The sequence below is a fragment of the Artemia franciscana genome, chromosome 6 (genome assembly GCF_032884065.1).
Source record: "Artemia franciscana chromosome 6, ASM3288406v1, whole genome shotgun sequence".
NCBI lineage: Eukaryota > Metazoa > Arthropoda > Branchiopoda > Anostraca > Artemiidae > Artemia > Artemia franciscana.
Window position 1 is genome coordinate 32837215 of NC_088868.1, and position 20135 is coordinate 32857349.

At 33.4% G+C, this 20135-nt stretch overlaps 2 protein-coding genes across 3 annotated transcripts in view; one reads left to right on the forward strand and one right to left on the reverse strand.

The window, feature by feature from the left end:
- The window catches only part of LOC136028334 (guanine nucleotide-binding protein G(q) subunit alpha), a 97196-nt gene extending 80401 nt beyond the window's left edge, over positions 1-16795 (forward strand). For both annotated transcript variants that reach the window (XM_065706117.1, XM_065706116.1), the window contains exons 7-8: positions 7687-7794; positions 16359-16795. In XM_065706117.1, coding sequence (XP_065562189.1) covers positions 7687-7794; positions 16359-16441 — 191 coding nt within the window. In that variant the 3' untranslated portion in view covers positions 16442-16795. The remainder of the gene's footprint in view (positions 1-7686; positions 7795-16358) is intronic.
- LOC136028546 (uncharacterized oxidoreductase YjmC-like) overlaps positions 1-20135 on the reverse strand; it is a 584142-nt gene that overhangs the window by 430368 nt on the left and 133639 nt on the right. The window lies entirely within an intron of this gene.

Genomic DNA, 20135 nt, shown 5'->3' on the forward strand with positions numbered 1-20135 from the left:
ATAATGTACTGAAGTCACTAAGCGTGACAAAACGCAGAACAGCGTAGCCAATGGAAAAAGAGAACAAATCAGTTATTTCGGCCAAGCTTAACCGTCCTCCTTGCAGGAAGAAAAAAAGAATATTAAAAGCCCACATGAGGAGGTTTTAAGACAACCTCAACCAAAATAAAAGAGATCTTATCTCAAGTAACGGTGAAAAAACAACTGAGTAAAAAATTTGCCTCGTTTTTCGTTGTTGTCATACGTTGTTTCGTTTTGGATTGCAAAAAAAAGAGTGAGGGGGGGCACAAAGTAGTATGTCCTATGGTGGGGGGGCACGAAGTAGTATGTCCTATGGTTTTAGTTTTGACTCTTGACGACCTTGTCGATTTTAAGAAACCACTTGGTTGACCTAGCCTAAGTTTGGCTTGTATTCTAAATCTAAATAAAAGCTAAAATAGAATGTAACTTCAGTTTTAGTCTGCTTATAAATTTCGGGAGAGACATGGTCACCTTAAAAGAGTAAGTTTATCATCACTGTTATGGAAGATTCAGTATCTGTAAAATTTACTAGCTAATGTCCAGGGACATTTCTTTATCATAATGGTATATTTGTCATACTTCGAAACTATGAGGGGGAATTATTACAGGTGATAATTTTCCCGTAATTCCTTATATTTGCTTCGTAGGACTGTCAGTAATTACACCTGAAACTATTTTCCCATAATTCTCTTGAGGTTCTTTGGGTTCATTTTTATAAGAAATATCACTTTGTCCTTTTTCCCGTTCGAAGTGGAGCTTTTGTCGGGGAAAAGTGTATTATATTGTATTCTCGAAGTAGTTTTATCATCATTTATATCTTCCTTAGTTTTTATCTGCTCAACAAAAGGCTAAGCTCGGTAAAAATTACTGTTTTAATCTAAGTCTTGGTAGAGAGAAATTCGTTAATGAGAGATTATCTTAATTCTCAGCCCCTCCCCTTGTTTTCCCTATCAAGCTTGCTTTTCCAGTGTACCCTCAGTGTCGATTATATTTTTTCTTCTTTTTTATCCTAATGGTTTATTCAGAATGAGATTTTACCAACACCGAGATTTAGCTTGCGCCAATGTAAGGCAATCACTTTTCATGATTGGGTGAAAAATTATGATTGGCTCAAATTAGCGCTAGCTGGATCTCGGTATCAATGAAATCTGTTGTGAGTGGGATTTCAGCTTTCCTGAACTGTTAGTTGAATTACTTTCTTTTACATTTTCACTGATAATAAAATTTTGATAATTAAGCTTTTTGGAAATATTGTTGAAATAAATCGTTATCATTAAAAGAAATGTATGTAACCCCTACCTCCAAAAAATATAACCTATGACGGACAAAACAGCCTTTGCAAGACCCTGTCCAGGGAGAGGGGGTCCCGCGGTTTCTCCATCATTCTAGTGAAATATAATTATGAAGTCGCTGGTTTAAATTGGGTATTTACACAGTTCGGGTAGTTTTCATAAACATGAAAACAGTATTTTTGCTATCGCAATTTAAGCGAACAGCTTATGTTAGTGACTTAGAGTTTTTCAAATTAGCAACAGACAAATTATTTTTTTTTTGTCTATAAAAAAAGGTAAAGATTAAATTACGGAGCTGGATTTTTAGTCCCTACTGGAGATGCTTTTCTTCGTTTCATGGCCCTTCAGCCAAGAAGTACCAGGTTGTTGGGGGGTCAGCCATCCTGTGTTTTTGTGCATTCTTCCTGTTTACCTTTCCTTAGATTTCTCCTGGTTTAGTTAAAATCAAGTAGTTGGAGGTATCAAGCCATGGCTCATTGTAGAAAAAGCCAAGACAGGTAGTCCGAGTGAGGGAGAGGCAAATCTGGCATAAGCCCTTTTTAAAGCTGGGTCGACTTTTGCTGAGCTTACAGAGTCACGCTACTTATCCTTGTTCCAAATAAACCAGCGATACGAGGACTCAGACCCCTGTCCTTAACCAATCATTTCACATCTAGTTTTCTAACATCTCAGCTAGGATCTCTGTATAAGTTTATAACAGTATTTGAGGCTTTATCTTATAGGCTGTTTGGATCATATTTTATTACATTTTCCTTTGTCCTTTGGATATTTTTTTTTATCCATCATTGTCATTTACTTGGTACTCCCATCTTTGAGATTAAAATTTTCGTTGTAATGTTATAATCTATTCCGTGATAATTCATAGTAATTTGTATTATAAAAAAATTGATTTATAATAAATTTGTTACATTGGTAGCAATGCATCTTTATTATAAATTCATTTTTTGTTTTCGTCTTTCCGTTCGAAAGGGAATTCTTGCAGGTTGTGTTTCCTGTCTTTATGAAACAGTCGCTCCTTCATTTGTATTTTTAATTTCTCTCATTTTCAGATAAAGGCAAGGCTCTGTTAAATTACCGTTTATATTACATTTCTTAGTGACATAGAAAGTTGTTGATGAGAGATGGTGTTAATAATTAGTATTCCCCATTGTGCTGTAACAAGAATGTTTAATTAAAGGCATGCGATAAAATATATATAAGGTAATAGTAGAAAACACTAATTCTGTTAGAATTAACAACCATTTCCCAAGCTATTTTTTTCATTGTTTTGTGTTTGTAAAACGTTGTTCGATTGTCTGGAATTCTGCCTTTTTTCCCAAATTTAATCTTTTGTCCTCACTTTATTTGACAGTTTTAACTAAACGTGATCCAAGTCTACATTTAATGAACATTTTATTTGGCAAGCGAAAGGTTTAATTAATTTTTTTTACTTCAATTATTCTTAATCATCACGACGAGCTTTTTAGGTACGATTTGGGAATCAGAGTGAGAATAGTATAGTTTTGAAAGAATAATCTTATTTTTTAAGACCTCGGTAGTTTTCAAGAAACAGAGCTTGTTTTTTCTTGAAAACTATTGCTACTACATAAAATCAAGTCTCAATCAAGGGCATATTCAGGATTTTTTTTCGGGGAGTTACAGAAAAAACCTAAAAAATGCATCAAAAATTTGCTTATATGCATTTTTATTACGTTTTTACAAATATGACTTGGGAGGAGGGTTCAAACCTGCCCCCCCCCCCGAATACAGCTTTGGTCTCAATGAAATATATGCATCCTAACGAGTGAATCAGTTTTAGATCGAGGGCAGTAATCTCCCTTGCATTTAGGACACCGTATTAAGACAATGCAATGCCTTAAAAATCGTTTTGAAAGCCTCAGCGTCAAATAACCGTCTCAAAGACAAAGGCTCCGCTAGCAAATTCTTCAGGGGGACTAGCTACCTTATCGAGAATTTGTGGTTTGACTGGGAAACTTACCTGAAAAGGCAGTGAAATTTTGCTTCCTTTTTGTTGGCGAATTTGTCAGCCGAAGCGAGTAGCTCTCCAGGGATAACCTAAAGTGGCCAAATTACATGATAATTCCTTTTTTGAGCAGATTATGCTAGAACATTTTAAGGGGCTGCCCCTTCCTGAACTCTAAAAAGAGAACTTTGTTCAGTTTAATCTAAGAAACAAAATTCACACTTTCTTATGATGGAAGGTTCATTAAAACTGAATGATCTCAAAACGGGGGGGAGTTAAATGCTTTTTTTCTAAAAATTTCTTGGAAAGTTGGTCTCTGTTTTAGTTTTCTGTCATTTATCCATATCTCTTATCCAAGATCTACAAGTTATGGTAAGAATTCCCATTTATTCCTAAATAGTTCGGCCACACAAACGAGAATAGCTCATAAATGACGAGAGAGTGTGATTCTTAAAGTATCGTATCACCTCAAACGTAACAGAAATTAAGTGAAAAAATAAGTCTTGTTTAATGGAAGTGAGTATTGCTATTAAAACTTAAGAATAGAAATTTACATATATATGAGAGATATTCTCTAATAACAGCCCGTTCCTCGCCCCTCCTCTAGCCCGTTCTATCCAAATCTTCGCTTTTTACTCCCTCCTGCCAAGTTCCAATATTGGTCCTAGATAGATAACTAAAAGGAGTCTTTGGTAATATACCAATATCTCTTATACTTCATCTGTGCCACTTTTTTCGTACAGCTTTTGATTTGATATTCCGTCAGTCAAACAAGTGTCAAAAACTATTCTTGGATTTGTCGATTTCTCGATTTCCTCGATTAATTCCTTGATTTCTAGTTTGTAAGCATTTATTATATATCTCCTAGTATTTTGATTTTTCAGCGCAAAGACGCTCGGGCCTTTAGAGAAGTCTGAAGAAATAAAAACTTTTATTCGAAAAAATGTTATGTTCGAAGCAGGCTTTTCAAATAAAACGTCCTTATTTCCATTTATCATTTCCAGTGAAAGGAAATAGCAGGAAAGTTATAGCAAAAACCACGTGAGCGTCGTAGGCAACCCAGTGCAAGAATTGTAGAATCAAAGAGCAATAAAACATTTCATGTTTCATTCTTCCTTCTCTTGTTTTGATTATTCAAAGACGATAATCAATAACCTGCGTTGTATTCCTGGCCGTGCGACAACTGAGTTCGAACCCCGTATTGCCAAAAGTTATTGGCGTATAGCAGACATCGTTATGACATCATATGACGTCATAATGAAGTCTTAGTTACGGGAAAGTCGTAGAGATCCTGTTGCTATTCACAAGAAGTCTGTTAATCATTTACTGTGTGGGAAATTCCAACCCTAATGTTCGGAAACCTTTTTGGTCTCTACAACGAAACCATTGGAATTCTTTCAAACATCTTTAAGGCGACTAACCCTTAAAAGCGACTGTCGACATTGCAGTGGCTATTCAAATTGGGATACCTCTTTTCCTTCAGTATCCATTTTTATTTGAAACGAGTTATGAAAATGGTTGGTTATCCTGTGTTTGGTATGATTCTTGAATGGTATCGACAAAGGAAATAGTTCTTTGTAATTTGATCTTTTATGTAAAAAATTGATTTTTTTAATAGCATTATTGTTTTATTATATTTATTGTTTTTTCTACTTAGGAAATAAATAAAGGTTGGTGTTATTTTCATACGAGAAAAAAAAAAGGGAGAGAAGACGTCAAGGACAGACTCGTCTTTTGACAACGTGCGTCTTTTGCTTTTGATTTCATATTCCGTCAGTCAAATGAGTGCTAAAAACTATCCTTAAACAATTCCTTGATTTCTAGTTTTTATGCATTTATTATATATCTTGAAGTATTTTGATTTTCCAACGCCAAGACGCTCGCACCTTTAGAGAAGTTTTTGAAAGAAAAACAATTTTGTCCGGGGTAAAGTCTTATTTATTTTAGATCTGGTTCAACCGTTCATTTTAATTTCTGTTTGTTTTATGTTTTATTTATTAAATCATACTAATTTCGTTTCATTTCAAAATCAACTTACTAAGTGACTTATATTTTTGCTCAACTTAGGTAAGTCGGTATTCAGATCTATACCTCATGATTCTAATGATTGCCCTTGAGCTTTGTTGATGGTGATTGCTAATCGACCATTCCCTTTGTCGCCTTCGTCATTTATATTCCCTGTGTCCCGGTCGTCATTTGTGTCCCGGTGTCCAGTCTGTGATTTCTCTTTGAGTGTCCCGGGCGTCATTTATATTCCTTGTGTCCCGGTGTCCCGGTCTGTATATACATTCGTTTTTGAATTGGTCTTTTTTTTAGTTTTTAGTTTTTTACCTTTTTTTTAGTTTTTTTAGTTATACCTCATGATTCTAATGATTGCCCTTGAGCTTTGTTCATGGTGATTGCTAATCGAACATTCCCTGTGTCCCCGTCGTCATTTATATATCCCCCTATGCCCCCCGGCGTCCCCGTTGTATCCCGGTGTCCCGGTCTGTATATACATTCGTTTTTGAAATGGTATATGATGAAATAAATTTTTGTATTTTTCCCCTTTTTTCTTTTTATTTTTTTTTTATTTTTATTTTTTTTAGTTTTGTTTTTCTCCTTTATTTTTCATTTTTTTTTCCTTTTTTCTTTTTTTCTTTTTTAGTTTTTTTAGTTTTTTAGCTTTTTTAGTTTTTTTATTAGTTTTTAGTTTTTTTTTACTTATGTCCTGTTCGTCATTTATACTCCCTGTGTCCCGGTCGTCATTTGTGTCCCGGTGCTTTGTTGATGGTGATTGCTAATCGAACATTCCTTGTGTCCCGGTCGCTTTCTCTTTGAGTGTCCCGGTCGTCATTTATATTCCCTATGTGCCGGTGTCCCGGTCGTCATTTGTGTCCCGATGTCCCGGTCTGTAATTTCGTCAGTCGAAAACATGAAGTCAGTCGACACACAAACATGACGTCACTCGACAGACACACGCACACACAGACAACTTATTTATATATATATATATATATATATATATATATATATATATATATATATATATATATATATATATATATATATATATATCATGAAAAGAGAAATCACCAATGCAACAGCACAAACACACACACACACACACACAAAAAAAAAAACAAAAAAAAAACTATAATTTTTGTTAAATAGCACATAAAAGCTTAATGGTGCTAGCTTAGAGCTTTACAATGTTCAAAATGGGCCGCGAAATGGGGTTTAAATATGGCTTTAAATTGATTATTTCATGGTTTATATTTAACCACTGATTTATTATCTGAATAAATACCAGTTAATATTGAAGAATTATTTTAATATGAGAAAAGGTAAACGGCCACCAAACATCTAACAAAAATGACGATAAAAGAGATTGGGGGGGGGGGGTCTAAAGAACCGGCTTCAACCGGAAGAATAACCAGTTTCACCTACTTCAAACACACTAAGAAACTTTAGACAGCACCACGGAAGAAAAAGCATAAGAAGCTCGTCAAACTCATGCTGTCCGCTGCTTTAGTTCGTTAGTTGTATTTTATTATATATTGACTAGTCAGTTATTGTGTACTGATTTTAAGTGGACGAAATAAAATTATCTTAAATTATTTCATAAGTGTTGACTATAGATTGTATATATATTTATGTTTTGACGACTATTCGGCTTGTCCGCTGCATGTTTTGGAAATAAGTTGCATTGAATTGCACTGTCTGTAGTTATTGTAAATTAATATGCTTGTATGTTCAAATAACAAAGATAAAACATCTGGTATTTGGTGATTTAAAAAAGCAATTGGTAATCAATTAGAATAAATCAAAACAGATAGATTATTATAATTGTAGAATAATTGGATATTTCGAATGTTTGATAGTAGTGATTTTTCGCAGGCACGTACGCCGGAATCCATTTCCGGGTGGTGGAAAATTTAAATTTTTTCGAAAAAAGACAAATTATGAAAAAAATATATAAGAAGTTGCAAGAAGGATAGCAAAATTACTGAGATTTTATGTCTCTGGCTCATGGTATGGTGTTGATAGGGCTAAATCTTGTAGATAGAACAGTTAGGTTAACCTAATGGAGGCACTATCTTAGTTTGCTTTAATCAGCTGTACGGAGTTGAGTGACGATGCCTGCTGACCTTGAGCGTTGCATCTGTCGAAAGATGCCAGCGCAAAACCCTTGTGATTTTTATCACAACCTGCGTCTGGGATAAGCACAATTAACTGTTCCTTAGTTTGTGAAGCTATGCAGTATCTAGAGAATTAGTGTCTATCATGCTTACAGGTAGCAACTACTCTCGTATACAGCTCTGTCGGCAGTAATCAAGTTACTTTGTATAAAATTATCAAGTGATAGATAACACAGAAATGTTGCTCGTAAAAACGAAATGAGGACTCAAATTTTGTTTTCTTCTTCAGGTCCACAGAGAGATGCTATTGCTGCGCGTGAGTTCATTTTGCGGATGTTTGTTGACTTGAATCCCGATAGTGACAAGATTATCTACTCACATTTCACTTGTGCAACAGGTTGGTCTCTCTCTCTCTCTCTCTCTCTCCTCTCTCTCTCTCTCTCTCTCTCTCTCTCTCTCTCTCTCTCTCTCCTCTCTCTCTCTCTCCCCCCCCTCTCTCTCTCTCTCTCTCTCTCTCTCTCTCTCTCTCTCTCTCTCTCCTCTCCTCTCTCTCTCTCCTCTCTCTCTCTCTCTCTCTCTCTCTCTCTCTCTCTCTCTCTCTCCTCTCTCTCTCTCTCTCTCTCTCTCCCTCTCTCTCTCTCTCTCTTCTCTCTCTCTCTCTCTCTCTCTCTCTCCTCTCTCTCTCTCCTCTCTCTCTCTCTCTCTTCTCCTCTCTCTCTCTCTCCTCTCTCTCTTTCTCTTTCTCTTTCTCTTTATTCTCTCTCACTCCTCTCTTCCTCTCCCTCAATGAATCTATCTTTCCTATTTTATATAAATAGGACTTGGAACGCTAAAGTTGATTGTGTTTCCTTGATTTCAAAACAGTTGAAAATTTCCTAATGGGCTTATTATTCTTGCTAAAATGAACTACTATGCCCCACACTCAAGTGATAAACAACCATGTCTTCTTAAAGTACCAAGGACACTAAAATTAAAACAGTTTTTGTCCGTCGGGCCCACTTTGGTCTATTAATGCCTGAAAGCTTTGATTTTCCAAGGTTTTTCTTTTTACCGTTTCAAAGTTATAAAGATTTTAAGGCAAGTACCAAATTTGTCTTTGAGTTGCCACATAGAACCGTCAAATGAATAGTAAAACTATTTAGCAAAAAATTTGACAACGCTTTTCGTCCGTAAGAATTCAAACATTAACAGTGCACTGTTTCCCAAAGATAAACACACCTTAGAAGAAAAACTACGCCTTCTTTAGCAATTTGGTGCCATTTCCTTTTAACTTATTTATGCTGATGTTCCTATCATTTTTTGTTTAAAACAAAAAATTAACAAAAATTTAACCACAAATTTAAACAAAAATTGTTTAAAACAAACAAACATTTTTTGCTTTTTGTTTTTCTAATTTTTTTTGTCATTTTCACTGAATGTTGAATTTCCAATTTTTTCTAATTTTTTAAAGATATGTGCCTGAATAAGTAATTCGAACAGCCATTTAACTTAACTAACTAATTCAAAGAACCAGATTTCATTTTCACTGTCTTCAGTACTTTCAAACCTGATTAGGCATCTCAGCATTTAGAACATTTCTGTGTAAAATTATTAGCCATTAGCCTTAGCCGTAAGTTTTCTTCAGTGTTTAAGTGTTGTTCATTTTATTTCATTATTTGTGAATATTAAATAAAATCTGAAGTTGAAAAAAAGTTGAAATTTGAAGTTGATCAGTCAATTCCACGTGATTAGGTCTTCTGTGTGAAATTCCAATCCTGCTTTCAAAAGAACGAACTTTTTGAGTCTCTCAATTTTTTGAAAAGAGTTTCTGTTTATCTCAAACTTAATTTTCACCGGTTTTATCCCAGGAGCCAACTGTTATCGACGATAATTAAATGTTTTTGTTGTTGTATTGTTTATTACTTGCTTGTATTTTTGTTATATATTTTTGTTACTATTTAATTCCAAAACACCAAAAAAGCACCCAAATTTTAGTCATTATTAGTGATCTAAAAAATACAATTAGTCATTCTTAATTTTAGTCATTCTTAGTGATCTAAAAAACACCAGAAAACCACCCAAATTTTAGTCATTCTTAGTGATTTAAAAAATACAATTAGTCTTTCTTAATTATAGTCTTTCAAATTCTATTCATTCTTAGTGATCTAAAAAAATACAATTAATCATTCTTAATTTTAGTCATTCAAATTTTAGTCACTCTTAGTGATAAAAAAAAAAATGCAATTAATCATTCTTAATTTTAGTCATTCAAATTTTAGTCATTCTTGGTGATAAAAAAAAACCGGAAAGGCACCCAAATTTTGTTCATTCTTGGCGATCTAAAAAATACAATTAGTGATTCTTAATTTTAGTCATTCTTAGTGATCTAAAAAAAACACTGGAAAAACACCCAAATTTTAGTCATTCTTAGTGGTCTAAAAAAAAAAAACACTGGAAAAGCACCCAAATTTTAGTAATTCTTATTGATCTAAAAATACAATTAGTCATTTTTAATTTTAGTCATTCTTAGTGATCTAAAAAAAAACCTGGAAAAGCGCCCAAATTTTAGTAATTCTTATTGATCTAAGAATACAATTAGTCATTCTTAATTTTAGTCATTCTTAGTGATCTAAAAAAACACTGGAAAAGCGCCCAAATTTTAGTAATTCTTATTGATCTAAAAATACAATTAGTCATTCTTATTTTTATTCATTCTTAGTGATCTAAAAAAAAAACACTGGAAAAGCACCCAAATTTTAGTAATTCTTATTGATCTAAAAATACAATTAGTCATTCTTAGTGATTTAAAAAAAAAAAAAAAAACACTGGAAAAGCACCCAAATTTTAGTAATTCTTATTGATCTAAAAATACAATTAGTCACTCTTAATTTTAGTCATTCTTAGTGATCTAAAAAAAAAAACACCAGAAAAACACCCAAATTTTAGTCATTCTTAGTGATTTAAAAAATACAATTAGCCTTTCTTAATTTTAGTCTTTCAAATTCTATTCATTCTTAGTGATCTAAAAAAATACAATTAATCATTCTTAATTTTAGTCATTCAAATTTTAGTCACTCTTAGTGATAAAAAAAAAAAATGCAATTAATCATTCTTAATTTTAGTCATTCAAATTTTAGTCATTCTTGGTGATAAAAAAAAACCGGAAAGGCACCCAAATTTTGTTCATTCTTGGCGATCTAAAAAATACAATTAGTGATTCTTAATTTTAGTCATTCTTAGTGATCTAAAAAAAACACTGGAAAAACACCCAAATTTTAGTCATTCTTAGTGGTCTAAAAAAAAAACACTGGAAAAGCACCCAAATTTTAGTAATTCTTATTGATCTAAAAATACAATTAGTCATTTTTAATTTTAGTCATTCTTAGTGATCTAAAAAAAAACCTGGAAAAGCGCCCAAATTTTAGTAATTCTTATTGATCTAAGAATACAATTAGTCATTCTTAATTTTAGTCATTCTTAGTGATCTAAAAAAACACTGGAAAAGCGCCCAAATTTTAGTAATTCTTATTGATCTAAAAATACAATTAGTCATTCTTATTTTTATTCATTCTTAGTGATCTAAAAAAAAAACACTGGAAAAGCACCCAAATTTTAGTAATTCTTATTGATCTAAAAATACAATTAGTCATTCTTAGTGATTTAAAAAAAAAAAAAAACACTGGAAAAGCACCCAAATTTTAGTAATTCTTATTGATCTAAAAATACAATTAGTCACTCTTAATTTTAGTCATTCTTAGTGATCTAAAAAAAAAAACACTGGAAAAGCACCCAAATTTTAGTAATTCTTATTGATCTAAAAATACAATTAGTCATTCTTAATTTTAGTCATTCTTAGTGATCTAAAAAAAAAAACCACCGGAAAAGCACCCAAATTCTTGTCGTCGTTAGCCTCATTTATTAAGAATGTGTATAGAAGGGGCCAACTTTGTAGTTATCCGCCGTTTAAGAATAAAGTTAGATGAAAAAATAATACTTAATGATCATTTGCGTTCTTAGGGACTTTTTCAATTTATCTGCTTTTCTTTTTAGAAACAGTTTTACAATGAGATTTGTGACAGTTTTCTCTATTGCTTATTTATCTGGTTAGGTCTGACAGTATCATTACATTTTCACAAATTGGAAGGAAATTGTCTTTTCAATTATAATGAATTCGTTAAACTTTGAATTTGGAGTACCAAGGATAGTGAAAATGAATTCTGTTTTTTGAATTGGTTAATTGAAAGTTCCAACAGCCTTATGTATCTTATAAAATTAGAAAACAATTAGGGATTTATTTATTAATGGAAATTATGCAGTCTCTCCGCTTTTGGTAGTAATGGGCACCAGATTAAAAAAAAAAGAAACGCGGATGGGAAATCAGTTAAAAAATGTGTTACCAAACAGCTCAACAGGCTGTAGCTGTCCTTGAGGATCAACAGGTGGTTGATGTTTGGATTATAACGGACGAAACAGGCTGTGAAATTTAAATAATTAGTTTCTCTTACTTATATTCTCGGTTCAACGTGGAAACATTGACGAAAATGTGGTAATGCCCTGAAAATTTTATAATTTAGAAACACCCAACAGAAAATTCTTTAAAAATTGTGGTTTTGGCGCATGAATAGATCTAAGATGGGTCCAAAAGGGCGTAACAAATTATTTTGATTTCCTTGGTAATTGAAGAGAATGCGACCAAACATTCTCTCTGATAAATAAATTAGTAAAAAATGCGGAAAATTATTTATCAGTCTTATTTGTCAAATTTTTCTGTTGGAAATATTTTCTTTTCTTTAGCTCAAGTAAGTTGTTACTTGCATTTCTTTCCTCTTGTTTGGATGTCTTGTATTTCTGTTTAGTTTTCTAATTTAAAGTATAATTTTTTTTTATATATTAATAGTAATTATTTCTTTTTATTCCCATTACAAAATCTCCCATCTTATGTTGTATGCAAAGACCACACGACCCTCTTAGCCGGTTCAATTGGCGATCGTGGCTCTATTTGCTCCTGGGGAAAATCTCTCACTCCCCAACTTGTCATTATTCACACTTAATGGTAACTATCGTAATAAATATTGCATTTAAAGTGTAAATATAGCATAATTTGTAGCGTTCAGTAATTATGTTAAATCATTTTTTTGCAAAAAAAAACAAATTTAGCTTAATTTCAGTAAATATTGATTTTATGGTTTAACTTGATACATTTTATCTTCACCGGTGGTATGAAAATATTTGTCTGGGCGGCAACCTTATACAATGCATATTACACTGTACGCTATTGCAATTCAAATGGTTTAACTTTTTTGTCAAAGGGAAAGTTAAAGTGGTTCAATTAAGTCTGGGGCGCCTCATTGAGTGAAATATCAATTGATCCAACCTGCTTTTCTGAGCTTAAGTAGGTTCCAAGAGAGTCAAAACTTCCAATTTTTCCGAAATGGACAAATTTCAAAATTCCCCCAAAACAATTTTCGTCTTGTCAAATTTAGGAATTGTTATAATTTTGTTTGTTTTTAACCTAATCATGTGTTTCTTGTCACCACGGCAAAAAACTGCGCCTGCGCAAACAACTGTTCATCAATAACAGAACAAATAACTTGAAACGAATTTTCCAGTCTTATCGATCTTCTTCAAAACTTGTAGTGTCCAAAATGCTGCCTTTTGAAATATCTTTGATGAGTAATCAAAGGCAACGCACTAGAGAGCCATGTACATCCCATTGTCGAACCGGAATTGAAGTTTAAACTTGAAACCGGAAGTCGAACCGGAATTGAAGTTTAAACTTGAAACCCTTAGTCATCTTGAGATTCTATAGATACGCCCTTATGACAGCTTAGATGAACGTAGTGTTTTCTACTTAGCCCAACATCACCCTCAACATGCCCTAAAAGTTTCAACTAATTACCCTTTGTGGTTCCTGAGATACTGCAGATACGTCCTGTTGACCATCTGGATCCACATAGTGTTTTGTGGTCCAGTTCAATACCCCCCTCAACCAGCCCTGAAGGTTTCATAGCTTTTTCGGACACCAAGGATCAAAGACGTCCCCCTTCTCTAAAATACCTATGTGTACAAGATTGGCAACCGGCATAACTTAGGGCCCTTGTCGTAAGGGCAGTGGGGGTCACGTTATCCCCTGAAGTGTGTTTTTTGGACATTCCGGCTATTTTAAACAAAATTGCTTTTCTAAAAATATGATTCAATGTCTTTGGGGGCTAAGGGCGGGGGTAAAGAATTAAACGATGCATGGGAGAGGAGGTCATTAGCCTAGAATAATATTTGATTCTCAAAAGGACACTGGAACTTCTGATTTCCAATCGACTGAGTCTTCTCCAAAGTATTTACAACTCCTTCCATACGAAGTGACCTGGTCCCAAAAAAAGTGATAATATATTGAAGCTCTATCGCTCTTCCGTGATTATAACTTTGGCCCGAAACGGAAAGATTTGGCCAAGGGCAAAAAAAAGTTATGATCTAGGCCAAAAAGTATGCTACCATAGACTTGTTCATTTGTCATTCGCAATGTGTGTTTTGGCGAACTCCTTGCGTTTGCTCTCCCACATCTTCAATGACGCCCTCAAAGACACCCTTCTTCTCCAAAATACCTATGTGTACGCAATTGACAAAAGTCTGGTACCAATTCTATTTGTTTTTTTTTTTAAAGGGTACCGCTTCTTCGGTATGTCTGGTACCACAGCATGTATACTGCTTTATTTCGGATGAAACAAACTAATAGACCGTTTATTGTAATGAAAAAAAAAATAATCGTGTATTGAATTTGTTTTTGTTATTTTATCATAAGCAGGGTTTTTAAAATTTCGAAAATATACTAATGGCAATGATTATTTTGACTCTACTTTAGCCCTTCATGCTTCTAAAAATCCATATCATTTAGTTTATTTTTGTTTTTAAAAGGTTTTTGTTTGAAAAAATATATTGAAGCTGTATCGCTCTTCCGTGATTCTATCACAAAAAGAATAACAATGTTATAACTCGAAGAAACGAAAAGATTCGGCCAATGGCAAAAAAAAGAAAAAAGTTAGGATTTTGGCCAAAAAGGATGCTACCATAGACTTGTTCATTTTTTCATTCGCAGTGTGTTTTGGCGAACTCTTGGCGCTTGCTCTCCCACACCTTCCAGCTAATGTTTCTAAAGGTGTTTGAAGCGGGCCAAACCGGCTATTTAGGTCTACCGCTCTGTTAATATTACCCCGATTGATTGCAACTATTCTTGTTAAATACCTGGTGGCTCTGTGCCTGCTCAGGAAACATACTGCCCTTTTTATGCAGGCAATAAAACATATCTGGTATCTATGCAGGCAATAAATTTATGGCTTTAGTACTGTGATCTATGTAGCCACGATTTGTCGTCTTCAGTTTAGACAACGTATCCCAAACGTATCCAAATTTTGGAAAACTGTTTTAAGAAAATTGAAAAGAAAAATTGTTTTCCCATCTGAGACAGTAAGCTTGGATTTCTAATTCAAGATAAGCTTGGTTAAATCTAATTCAAGATAAATAATTTGCTTATTGATGGCGTCAATCCACGAAGGGGAGGTGGCAATTTTTTGTTTTGAAATTTTTTTGTTATGGAAATGCCGAAAAGGGTGTCTTTAAATTCTAGGACGGGCTAAAAATCTAGGGGGTAAATGTCTCCCCCGTTGCCCAATTGATGCCCCTGGTGCCTATTTATGATTTCAAGTAATTTTTGCGATTATCCACTGGCTCGGTTGTCATTTACGCAATTCATGATATCGTGATATAATATTTCGAATTGGAAAGAGTGTGTGCTGTAAATAGTATACAAAGATGTTGAAGAAAATCTTAGTGAAGGTTTCTTTTTATCGGTGAGTTAAAATCTCGCCTGATTTTATTGTCACTAAAGTGAGATTCTCCTCCTGTGTTTGCTTCAAACAAAAACGTTCACAGTAGCCAATTTTAAACCTGCACAAATTCATAATTGTGCCCTCCCCCCAAAGTCTCGAGATTTCTTATAATTCATTATGTCTTTTGTGAATTAAGGTGAATTAGAAATATATTAACAGCGTATCAAAGAAATAATGATCAGTTGTACTGTTCTTGTAAATTATATTGATACTCCTTGTAGATTTATTTTGCAAATTAAATATGTATAAAAGAAGCAATAGGTACTTGCACTGTTCTCCAAAAATCTTAAAATGTATTTAAAGCAGAGACAAAAAGCATCTGATGCAGATGCAGCGTTGCCAGTGCTTTGAAATAAACTGTACAAGTTTTCCGACTAAATTGTACTGCAAGAGGTTAATGTGTACCATACGAAGAGCAGGTTTAAAGTTTGCCACAACAAGAAGAAAAATTTCAATAAACTAAAAATTTTAACAGATATTCGATTAGGAAAGGAACAAGTAAAACTAGGATATACAGGGAAATTTGTATTGAACCAAAATATTTCCAGATCTACCGCATTGCACCAGAACCTTTAAATTGTACCGAAATTGGTGCAATTGTATCGCGTTTGCAACGTTGTACATGTCTTTTTGCCCTATCTTTTAATGTTAAAAAAAGGGTTGGGCATCCGGGTGCCTTTAGACGTTGTGTGACGGCGCTAATGCGTGCTTGAAGGCTGAGAACTGAGGGTAGACGAATACAATACGATTGGTACCATAAATTATTTCAGTTGGACGTCTGTAATACATATGTATTGTCTGTAATTTCAAGAAGGCTAAACTGGTTTTTAAAGTGTACTATTGTATTAGTTTTACACCATTGATTGGAGACCTTCTAGCAAATCACCCTACCTGGTATCTAATCGGGTAACACATCCATGGGTGTCACTCTATGTAGCCACGGGTTTATGCAGAAAAAGATTTTTATTTTATCGGAGGGGTAAATCCTGGCTGCTGGAGTGAAATTTTCCCCTGCCATCGGAGCCTTATTGCTGTATTTGAAGAATCTAATTATCCGTTTTTTTTATTATTCTTTTTTTTATTCTTTCTTTTTCTCTTTCAGATACTGAGAATATACGCTTCGTCTTTGCCGCAGTGAAAGACACGATCTTACAGTTAAATTTAAAAGAATACAATTTAGTCTAGTGCTGTCTTTGGATAAGATCAAAAACACAAGGATAAACAGTTTTTTGTTGTTGTTCAGAACGTGCTTTGTTAATTAGGTCAATTGTGGTCCTTTCTACTCTTCAAATTCAGCACAAATATCTTTTTGGCAGATTCAATAGTGATTTTTTCTTCTCTTATTTGTAAACCTTGACCAAGGGTGTTAAGTGCAATCCGGTGTCTTACAAAAATTTGCATATATTTTGAAAGTCTTGTTTTCTTCTATCTCCAGCTATTCCAAATTTTTTTTAACAAATTGGCTTATTCTATTTATTTCATGTTATTGTTTGCAATCCTTAATGTTTGAAGAAAGAACATTAAAATAAGTTCTTCTTTCATCTTTTTTTCAGCTTTACTTTTAATTCTCTTTCAACTAATTTGAAAATAACAATAAATAAATTCTTATTTTAGTTATGCCTTATTTTTTCATTGTTGTGTTTAATTCTTCGTCTCTCTGGCTTTAAACAGTGGCATAGCTAGCAGAAAAGTCTATAAGTGGCTATCGTCCCTTTAAACGCTAGAATTGCCTGTTTTAAGTTTGTCCTATTATAATTAAATTTTTCTACAGGTGGCCAATCCCTTCTTGATGGTCTTTAATCATTACAGACCCGCTTATTTTTGCCAATGGGTTCAAGCCCTTTTTCGTCTAAACCAGTGGTTCTCAACCTTTATTTCCCCATGGACCCCTTTTCCCTTCTTTTTATCTTGGTGGACCCCTTCATAGCTATTGGATATAAGAACAATTTTTTATTCTTCACTAATATAAATTTTAATGTTTTAATTATCAAACAAATAGCATACGATTAAGCTTTATTTTTAAATGAAAACTAATTTAATACAAATAAAATATTCTAATATAATAATAATTATTATTATTACTATTATTGCGATAACAACTACAATGTTACAAGTTTCTACAAGTTTCTGCGATTAGCAAGCAATTAAAGCTCACGGAGAGTAGAGCTCCTCAGGCTGTTTAATTCACTCCAACATTATTTATGTAAACTGGATAAAAAAAAAGCAATTGAAATTAAGTGTGTGATTAAAAAAAAGGAAAAGGCATGTTTATTCAGTGAGATCCCTGTGGTTGATGCTTTTCGACAAGTTTCTTTATATTTTGTTCTATCGATGTTAATGATAGTCGAAGATCACCCCTTTTCACAATGTCAAGTCTATTGCGAGCTTGTGATAAAATTTGAGAAACACGATTAAATCCCGCTTCAACAAGATAAGATGTAGGAAAAGCAATAACGTAAAACTGCGCTTTATTCCAGAGCAAAGGGTACTTTGTAGCAAGTTTCAAGAGAGGGGCTCTTGAAACGATATTTCTATTTCGGCAACATTAACTTCGAAAGGAATCGAAACCCAAATCGGTATATCCATTCCGAGTAGGTCACTAAACCGATTCAAAATAATGTAAATTACAATAGAAATTGAATTCTTAAAAATAAAGAGCGTTCTGAGTTGGTTTTCTTCATGGACCCCCAAAATATCATTGTGGACCCCCAATTTGTTGTGTTTTGCCTGTGGACCCCCGGAAATATTACATGGACCCCTAGGGTCCATGTGGACCACGGTTGAGAACCACTGGTCTAAACAATAATTTTACAGATTTTACCTGCCATTGAATTCATGCAACGCATGTATTATCTCAGCAAGTATTTATTGCCATTTTGTTAGCGATGCAGAGATACAACTGAAATGCTGCAACCAATGTTGCCGATACGACTCTGATTTTAAAAAGTACTTTGTCAAATACGCCTTGCTAGGGTAATTGTCAAATTATGATTTTATGTTGGGTCGTCAGACAGTATTAATACTAAGGGGTTGATAGCTCAATTTAAGGTCCATAAAATTTATTTTGTTAAATAACTTATCAAATACCTATTCCAAAAATTAAGGAATCAAAAGAATTATAAAATAAAAATAATATATGTATTGAAAGCATTGGCATAGGTTGTGTGATATTATCAAGGTTTTACCCCTTTTCCCACCTGATAGAGTAAGCTCCTCCTGTGCATTATAATTCTTAAAGTTTTACCCTTTTTTAGTGAATTAATTCGGCTCTGGGGAGGGGTGTAAAAAATATTAGGCAATTGTTTTTACAATTAAAGGAGTCCTAATTTTAAAGGAATAGTCCGGTATTTCCTTGACTAATATCAAACTGCATCTTGAATTCGACCAATACTACCTACATTTCTAGTGAGTTTTCAGAATTTTTTTTTACAGGGATTACATACCTTTATTAAATAAGGAATTATTAATGAACTTGAGGGAACTCATTGATGGAGTGGCAGCCCTCTAACAGGCCTGCAGCTCGTATCTAGCCTACGCAAGCTCTGTGTCGCAGTTTCTGTGAAACTCTTAGCAGCGCCAATTAGCAGCTCTTAGCTGCTAGCTCATTAGCAAACTCTTAGCAGCGAATGGAAAAAAATTACGAAAAATGATAGTAGATACAAGGAGAAAGTAATTTAATTCAAAATTAAGCTGAATAAAAATTAAACATAAAATATGCAATTTTTAGAACAAGTCTAAATATAGAAGTCCGAAATAATGTTTGCGCTTTCGCCGTTTTTTCTTTTTTTTTTTTTTTTTTTTTTTTTTTTTTTTTTTTTTTTTTTTTTTCATAACTAGAAACCAGCTATTCTAGGACCTATCTTTTTTTCTGCTGATATGGTAATAAAAGTATAATTAGTGAGAAAGAGATGATAAATGCCGATAGTGAGAATGTGGTACTAAGTCCGCTTTTGGTTGCAATTCTATTGAGTTATAGCTTCTTTTAGAGCCTAGCCAAGTTATCGACCCCTTAATAAAAATGATGGGCACTTTGTTGATGTAGATTGTTTATTAAATTTTTTTAAGGTGATTTTTCATTGGCTATTAATTATTTCTTTTTGTACAGATGTGTGTAAAATTGATGAGATTTGTAGAAAATTGTCTTTGTTTGTATTTTAGTTTTTGTCAAATTTCTTGTTCTAAATTTTCCATGTTCTAAGCAAAAGGGTGGCTTCATTTTTTTGTCATTCTGTGTGTGTGTGTTTTTTTTTTTTTTTTTTTTTTTTTTTTATAGAGAATTAAAGATTATAAACAATTCACATAAACAAGGAAGATAAAGCTCTGTAAATAAATTGTATTTATTGGTCGTTTTATTAATTTCTTTTTTTTTTTGGGGGGGGGGGTAACGGTCAGAAGAACAAGTTGCCAACTACTGTCACGTGACCAAAATAGTATGAATTAATCCAAGAGAAGTTTCGATTCCTCAAAAAGGCTTCTAAATTTATAAATATTTCGTGTCACTGGCAGGTTCCTAAATATAAGCAATTCTCAAATTGCCTACTCTGAGTTAAATTTCTCCTCTGTTTTGTTACCATAGACGCAAAAGTTTCAAGTTTAGTGGAGGAATGGGGGGGGTCAGGATATTTTTTACTGGGGAGGAGGGAAGCACATAAACAAAATTGTGCTGTTATGTTTTAGATGTTGTTTGCATTACGCGATCAACATTAGACGCAATAATGCTTACATGTGTTAGAGGCTTGAAAATGTATTATTATATTATTCAGATAAAATATGAAAGGAAAATCTCTTAATTCCTGTTTGTTTGAACTCCCTTTGTTGTACTTCACCCTATCATAAAATATTTGAAAACCAACCCCTAATGATTAAATTCTTGAGAACT